Source organism: Camellia sinensis, chromosome 8 (genome assembly GCF_055761805.1).
Source record: "Camellia sinensis isolate YWXY chromosome 8, ASM5576180v1, whole genome shotgun sequence".
Taxonomy (NCBI): domain Eukaryota; kingdom Viridiplantae; phylum Streptophyta; class Magnoliopsida; order Ericales; family Theaceae; genus Camellia; species Camellia sinensis.
In genome coordinates this window covers 8,357,549-8,366,265 of record NC_138968.1, presented here as the reverse complement: position 1 = coordinate 8,366,265, position 8,717 = coordinate 8,357,549, and the positions used below count along the sequence as shown (strand labels likewise).

The 8,717-nt window shown below is 33.5% G+C and overlaps 1 protein-coding gene across 1 annotated transcript; it reads left to right on the top strand.

The window, feature by feature from the left end:
- Window positions 1-2,356: 2,356 nt before the first annotated feature.
- On the top strand, window positions 2,357-7,884 carry LOC114314863 (chloroplastic import inner membrane translocase subunit HP30-2). Its single transcript, XM_082881982.1, has 6 exons — window positions 2,357-2,827; window positions 3,878-3,993; window positions 5,840-5,966; window positions 7,119-7,267; window positions 7,356-7,418; window positions 7,641-7,884. The coding sequence occupies exons 1-6, from the start codon at window positions 2,540-2,542 to the stop codon at window positions 7,675-7,677; spliced, it is 780 nt and encodes a 259-aa protein (XP_082738108.1). The 5' UTR covers window positions 2,357-2,539; the 3' UTR covers window positions 7,678-7,884.
- The last annotated feature ends 833 nt before the right edge of the window (window positions 7,885-8,717 follow it).

Here is an 8,717-nt window from a genome sequence, read left to right as displayed (position 1 = left end):
TAATATTTAATAAATGTAAACGGGGGTAAGAAAATCCAACATGGTCTAGCCCGGGAATGTAATGTTATGACCTTTTTGTAATTTATTTTCTTAAATTTTCTAATTATTTTATTTTTAACACAAAATTAATGAAATGATGCTCAATGAGTCTGCTACGTTGTCTTTTGCCGTAGCCTCAATAGCCGACGATACGGGGTGAAATTATTATTAAAAAAAAAATAAAAATAAATTACACTTTATACTTTAATATTTTAGGTTAAACTACAGTCGTTTTTCTTAAAATGTTTAAAAAAAAATACAGGCAATTTTATAATTTTAATATAATTATATTAACTTTTTTTAGTAATTTTAATTCATATAATAATTAGATTATTTTTTTATCAATAATTGGTTAGTTACATGAATAAAAAAAATAATATATTCATATATTTTCAATTAGAATATATATATATATATATATCTTTATTTATTTTAGTGTATTTATCGCCTATATTAATTTCAGTCGCTTTAACATTATTAAAAAATGTTAATATAATTATGTAAAAAATATAAGACTAATATTGTATTTTTTTTTTCAAATCTCAATGACTATATTAAAATTTATTTTGGTCTATATTTTTTTAATTCTAACAATCAATCTCTGATATTTTGGTCAAATCACAATATAACCCTTTCATTAATTTGATATTAGATTATTTAATAAAAATTGTCATAGAACTCTCATATGATAACCTTTTTTATAATAAAAACATAATTTCTTTATTTTTCTTTTCTAATTCTCTAATATAACCCCATCATATTTCCATAATCATTTTTCTCTACACTACTCATGGCCATTGCCCCTCCCTATCATCGCGACCCACATCCTTTCCCCACATGCTTTTTATTATCTATTACCACAATTCTTTTGCCAGATAATTTTATTCCTTATTATCAGCTAATGCCATCAATAAATGGTGGAGAAATGATGAAATAGATTGAAGTAACATAAAAAGTGATGTAATTACAGTATAAGAAAAAAATTACAGTTGATAGATATAAAAGAATAAGAAATAAAAATGGATTTGTATTTTTCTTTCACTAAAAATACCTTGTACTAGGGTCGTCCCATGACAATTTCTACTAACTAATTAACATTAAATTAGGGAAATTTTATTTTCATACCCCTAATTATCTCAATGCATACTTAATAAAATATTATTTTAATGACAATTATATTTTAAATTAAAATGATCATAATGAATTTCCACTAGCACCCAAAATATTATGAAAATATTCTCTGTACACATTTTTTAAAAATGAAAAAAATCTTAATATACACATTTTGAGTAAAAAAAAAATCGTAATTTTTTCATTGTTGTCACTTTGCTTGCTACACACCCTATACTCTTTTATTACTTAGAAAGAAATACTCTCATAACAACTCTCATATTGTTTTAATCTCTAAATTTATACTCCATTAGTGATGAAAATGTTAGTTTTTCGTACAGAACTTTTTTTCCCTTTTCCTTTTGCGGTTTTCAATCGAACAATCAGTGCTGAATTATTTTATTATATTCGGATATCAACTGTCGAATTATTTCATTACATTCAGACATCAACTGCTGAAAGTTTTTTTTATTTTTTTTCAGAATAAATTTATCAAACTAATGACTTTTATTTATGAGTTATTAAATGTATAATTTTGAAAAAACAATGCCAAAATCCCCAAATCAAAAAATATTTATTAAAAAAACAAAACATGAGGGTTTTATAGCAATGGAATGCACAGAGATCTAAAAATAGTAAATGCAATAACAAATTGGAAAGATGCCTCATCTTCAACAATATTTTGAAGGGTTTTCAATGGTATTTTTAATAGAGGTTCAATAGGGTCTTCAATGGAAGATTTTGTCTTACTTCACATTGTGATCTTGAATGGTCTTTACGTGGGTATAAAATGGGTCTACAAATCTAAAAGTAAGGTCACTTAACAAGTGTGTGAAAATAAGATTGAGTGGTGTATGTACAATGATTATGAGTGAATGGTATAATTGTAACTTTTAGTGTGTAGATTGAAAAAATTAATTAATAATTAAATTAATAAGTATGTGTATTAAGACAAGATATGTATTGAGGTAATTAAGTGATGATTTATAATGATCTAAATAAGTGTATTTTTTGACTTTTTATGAAATATGGATTGCATATGGGTTGGATTTGAAGTGATGTGTTAGAGAGGTGATTTGACTTAAATAAGATGATATGACTTAAATAAGATAGTGACTTTTTGACTTTTTTAGATCATACCAAACAAGACCTGAGTATGTGAAAATAGAATTTCTCATTAAATTAACGAAAGGACAAAAATAAAATTAGGTATGAAATGGAAGGGTATAAAGTGTAATTTACCGTATTTTGTTATCCATCCATACTCCCCAAAACAGCTCCTTGTTAGAGCTTCCGGATTCCAATTGTGAGAAGAGAGAGAGAGAGAGAGGAGAGAGTTGCACAGCAGCGACAAGTCGAGAACAAAAAAACATAGAGACAGCAAAGAGTGATGGTGGGGGAGATGTCAAAAGGACTAGTGGCGACTCAGACACAGAACCCAGTAGCTCAATTGCAAGCCAAGTTCAAGGAATTGGAGGCAGGGTTCAAGGCATGGTTGGCCAAGCAGTCGTTGCCAGTGGAGGCCGCCGTCGTCACCGCCACCAGCGCCGCCCAGGGTGCCGCCATAGGTGCTTTCATGGGCACCCTCACCAACGACGTCTCTTCTTCTTTCCCCACTCCTCCTCCTAATGCTGCCTCTATGAATCCCCAAGCCATGGCCTCTCTCCAGCAAGCCCAGGTTCTTTTTCCATCCTCACCCTTACCCTCCTAATTTTTCATATATTGCTTATTTTTCGTGCATACCTATATGTGTGTATTCTATTGCTGGCTTCACAAATTAGGTTTTGTGCCGAGTTAGGGGTTTTTTGGGGGGGATTTTGGTTCACTACAATGCTTGAAAACTTGAGTAAAAGCTTACTCAAAATTTTACTCATTTGAATAAAAATTTGAGTAAAAGCCTTATTTGGTATAAACCACTCCGGTGGACATATTCAGATTTAAGTAAAAGATTCAGTAAAAGAAAAAAATTTAATAGATAATAATAGAGAAAATAAAAAATAAAAAAAAAAGTAACGTGATAATCAAAGCTGATACCCATCCTCACAAGGAGGATTAACAAGCCAAGGACGGCAAGTTCCCAAGTTTGACTTCCCGCCCCATGTAAAAGATTCGGTAATTGGAGAGTGGTAAATTTGAGAGCCACTAAATAGCCTTGAAAATTTTGAGTAAACATTTGATTTGGGTAAAATTTTTAGTAAAATTCAATTTGGTGTAAGTTTGGGACAATGAGTGGAGGGTGTTTTGAGTGATTTTTATCCAAATTTAAATTTGATATAGGTTTGAGTCAGGGATTGGAGATGCTAAGTTCTGGATTAATTTGCTGATTATATAATTTGGGGTCCTGTGCTTATATCTGTTAAAATAGAGCAAACTTGGTTTTTGGTTGCTTGTTTTATGGGTCATGATAAGGATATTTCTATTTATCTGTTCATTTGTTGAAGAATCATTTAGGGCTTTGTTTGGTTTTATTTGGAATTGTATCTCATTTTGAATGTGGAATGGATTCTTCTATTAGTCAAATTGAGAATTTTCAGGTCTTCTAATCTAAGCATACCCTGAATAAGTTGATACGTAGTGCAAGCCTTTGGAAGTGGAATTAAGGCCCTCTGGTTCTTATTCTAACATCCTGTTTCTGGCAACCCAAATTCAGCTTTTTGATGATGCAACTACTGTTTAATGTAGAAACTTACTTGATGTGTAATTAACAAATGGTTTATTTTGTTTATAGGCCCTCGCAGGGGGTCCCTTTGTACAAGCACGCAATTTTGCTGTCATGACAGGTGTCAATGCCGGTATATCATGTGTCATGAAAAGAATAAGAGGGAAGGAGGATGTGCAGTCTAGGTAAGCTTACTTGAACCTTTTCTTTCCACCTTATTGTTCAGGATGTTTTTGGCTTACAGCTTATTCTTCAAAAGTTTTATGTAAAATAGCGGAAATAAAAACTATTGTAGTCATCTATTTGCATATTGGTGGAAGATGTGGTTGGTTATTACTATTGATATTCAATGATTGATGCTAGGAAAAATGTTTTGATTTGCAAAAAGAATCCATGAGAATCCCAAAAAAATAAAATATAAAAATAGATATATTATAAAGAAGAATAACAGAAATTGTAATGGTCTGGTCTGGTCTGGTCTCTAACATATGAATTTTCTTGCAAATAATAGATATTGAAGTGCACTGCCAAATTTGTTTAATTGCAATATTTCATAACATATGGGCATTAATCTACCTAAAAAATATTCACCCAAAAAAGTATCTACCTAAAAAATAACTAACAATTATCATATCCTTGACTGTCACAACATCATCAGTATTTGGCTCCTTAATATTTGGATATTAGTCATTGGGATTATTGCATTGCAAATTTTTTTTGGTACCACATGATGAAGGACATCTATAATTGTTTTGGGCTTAAAGCTTATTCTTTATGTTTTTGTAGTACGTGCCAACCATTTAAAAGGAGCAATTCTAATGTAAAATGGTTGTTAAAAGTAGTCATCTATTTGTATAATGGTGGAAGATGTGGTTACTACTACTATTGAAATTCATTTATTGATTGTAGGAAAATAGTTGTGTCACAGAGAGGATGCATGAGAATCCAAAAAAACAAAAAAAAAAAAGGTTTTATATTTTTTTAAATGTTTTTGTAGTACGTAACAACCATTTAAAAGGAGCAATTCTAATGTAAAATGGTAGTTAAAAGCAGTCATCCATTTGTATATTGGTGGAAGATGTGGTTACTACTACTATTGAAATTCATTTATTGATTATATGAAAAAAAATTGTGTCACAAAGAGAATGTAGTTAGCAAGTAGGAGAGGTAGCAAGTAGTTAGCTTCTTCACACTTTTTTGGTGGAGAGGCTAATTCATGTGACTGGAACCTACACCGAAATGCTTGGGGCAGATTGCACTTACTATCACACCAATTCATAAATATTCTGATAAATAGGAACAGAGGGGAGCTGAAATTGCAACGGTCTTATAACTAATTTATGAATTTTCTTGAATATGATAGTTGCTAAAGTGTACTGCCTCATTTATTTAATTGCATTGTTGCATAACACTTTGGCATTAATCTACCTAAGAAATAATAAACAATTATTGTATCATTGACTGTCATAACATCACCAGTGTTTGGCTCCTTAACATGTTTGCATATTAGTCATTGGGGATGATTGCATTGCACATTTATTTTGTACAACATGATGAAGGGCATTTAAGTTTCAATAGAAATGGTAGAGGATTGGCGGTGAGTGGGCAGGTTGAGAAGCCCTCTGGGAAGTTATGGTAGGGACTGAGATGGCATGAAAACACCAGAGATGGAAATGGGGAGAGATAAGGTGGCAGAGAGAGTGGCAATGGAGACTCTTTGGGCTTGCCGGAGGTGAAGTGCACTGTTCATTGCATGCATGGAGGTGGCCACATTCCTTGGGTGAGGACCAGTGGCAAAGCTATCAGTGGCCCAGGAGGGGTGGTCCCCGCTTAAAATTTTCAAAACTATCATTTTGCAATTTGTCCCCTCTTTTCATGTGTGCCCCTCAAAATTTTTATAACCCCTCTTTTTTTAACAAATCCTTGCAAGGTGTATCATTTAAAGCTATGTTTGGATTTTGAATTTGCAAAGGGGTTTTATTTTCCCATACTCTTATTTGTCTACTTATTTGAGATGATTTATGATTGCAGTATGGTGGCAGCTTTTGGTTCTGGAGCCATGTTTTCATTGGTGAGTGGCTTGGGTGGCCCGAACCAGGCAGCCAATGTAGTCACATCTGGCCTCTTCTTTGCACTTGTTCAGGGTGGACTTTTCAAGGTGATAATCTAGAGATGAAATTCATCAACTTCAACAGCACCCCAGTTATTACCATGTGTTTACTTTGAAGTCCATTGCTATAAAGAAGGCCAATGCATGCTGTGAACATGTTAGAATCTGCATAATTCTAGTGTTGGTGCTATTTATGGCGAGCTATATGATATCCAATGGCACTGCATATGAACTGACATACTGTCTGTTGACCCCATGTTGTTATGTGTTCAGATGGACATATGTAAAGCTAAAATTTACCACATTAACATGGCATTTTTGACATTAGGGGCAGGTACTCTGAACTGTTACACTTCTAACTTTCAGGAGTGGTGTGCTGTACTCGTGTGCATGACACTTGTCTCCACTTGTGTCTGCCATCTGTTTGGACATTTGTAGAGGAGTCTGCTGTTATAACTTGAAAATTGTATTGATGAACAAGTGAGTTTCACCATTTGGTAGCAGAATTTGTTGAAAACTCACTTTCACTTTTCTGACTGTCACTCCCTCAGGTTCTTCCACAAACTGTAGCTACTTGAACAAAGAAAAAAACTTTAGTTTAAATAAGTTTGCAAAGACGGACATATTTAGTTATGTGCCATTGGCAAGGTTTTTGGAGATGCTGTCTCTGATTCTTTATGTACATCTCCACAGATTTTCAAAAGCAACATGATATAATCAATCTATTACAATGTGATGGTAACATGCTGAACATTAAGGCTTGGACAATGCTTGAAGTTATTGTATTCAATTGCATTATTTGGGTTTGACATGATTTTGTGCATCCCTTCCTAAGATTAAATCCCTAGCCAAGGAAGTCTGCATGGATTTCTGATTTTTTTTTTCAATATTTTCCATATAGAGGAAAATATGCATGGATTGCTATAAAAAAAATTAAAATAATTCCTGAATATAGGGAAGAGGAAAATGTATCTAATCTATATGAAGAGAGCTATTCATATTTAACCTTTCATACATGGAGAACCTGAATGAATGTCCTGGTAAAGTAAGGTTTAGGCAATTGTGTATGACATGAATTGATTTGTCTATGTCATTGTCCATGGCCTTCTCTGAGCCAGGTGAGAATGTTGAGATGGTTCTATAATTGTTTTGTGTTGATATACTTACCATGCTTAGAGCATTTTCCGTGTGGTCATGCAGCTAGGGGAGAAGTTTTCTCAACCACCAGTTGAAGATGTGCTCTACGTGAAAACGAGAAGCATGTTAACCAACCTTGGCCTCCAGAATTATGAAAAGAATTTCAAGAAAGGCTTGTTAACCGACACCACTTTGCCTTTGCTCACCGATAGGCAAGTAGTTAAGATTCACCCATCCTTTACACTTTCATTTTAACTGTATTTATATTTTGATGGTATTTTCCACGGTGATATGTTTCAGTGCTCTTAGAGATGTCAAAATCCCTCCTGGACCTAGGCTTCTCATTCTCGATCACATCCAGAGGTCTGACCCATGCGCCCTGTGAACTAATTTTATAACAGTAGTTCTACATACACAAACAAACCATAGAATGGATTACAGAACACTCACAATGGTGTGGGTCCTATACTGTGTGGACTCCACAGTTGGCCCCACCCCTAGTGAGTGTTCTATGAAGTATCTTTTTCCATGTTATAATCTATACTCGCGAACACAACTCATCTGTGACTGGATTTGTGTGTTTAGGGAGCCTGAGCTGAGAGGAAGTCGAGGCAGAAACTAATTTGCTGCATTGAACCGGGTGGTTACAAAAGAAATATTTCATTTATCAGGGAGAGCTTTTTATGTTTTGAGATTTTTGTCTCAGTTGTCGTATTAAAATTCCAGTTACCGTTATGTGCTTTTTTAGAAACTTTAAAGACAGCTTGTTGTAGCTTTATATTGAGCTTCTGCATAATTTAAATAGCCATGGCGCCATAAGTGTTGTCAATGTTGGAATGTGGAAAATTGTGTGTGTTTTCTTTTGTTTTTAAATATTTAAATGGGTACGAGTGTCTTTTGTTCATTATTCTGCACACATGTCACAAATTGTTGTTTTGTTTGCCCTTCAGTGTCTATAGGTGTATAGTTTAAAAGGTAACAGGAAGGGAAGAGTGTTGAGAAAATGAAATGTGCAGGGTTTCGTACTTGCGGATTGCTTACTTGTGGCTGTGGATCGCCCTTGGCGCATATTTACTGTGGAAGTGCTTGTGTGAATTTTAGTGCAAGATGTTAGCAGAAAGGGAAATAAGTGTTTGTTCCAATCAATATGTTTGTGTGTTAACAAAAAAATCTGTCAGATGTTTGTGTCATGTTTACTATGTGAAGACTCTACTAGCAAGGAGGGAAAGAGAAAAAGAGGGGGAGGGGTCTGGCCAGACGGTATGAGAAGGGAGAGAAAAGGAGGGGTGTGTGTGGCCTAACACAAAGACACTATAAGAAACCTTAACATCTCTCAATACTCATTTTCTTCTTAAATTAAGAAAGGTTTAATATATAAATGTGGGTTTCATTTTTATCACCATTTGTCATATAACATACTATCAATTTTTTTGGGTACATGTCATTCTGTGTTCTATCAATTTGTTTGTACTTATTTTTATCAATAATACAATTTTGGGTACATGTCATTCTGTGTGTTAATTTGTACTTATTTTATCAATAATACTTCTGTGTGCTATCAATTTGTGTAATACAATTTTGGGTACATGTCATCATTCTGTGTGCTATCAATTTTTACTTATTTTATCAATAATACTTCTGTGTGCTATCAATTTGTACTTA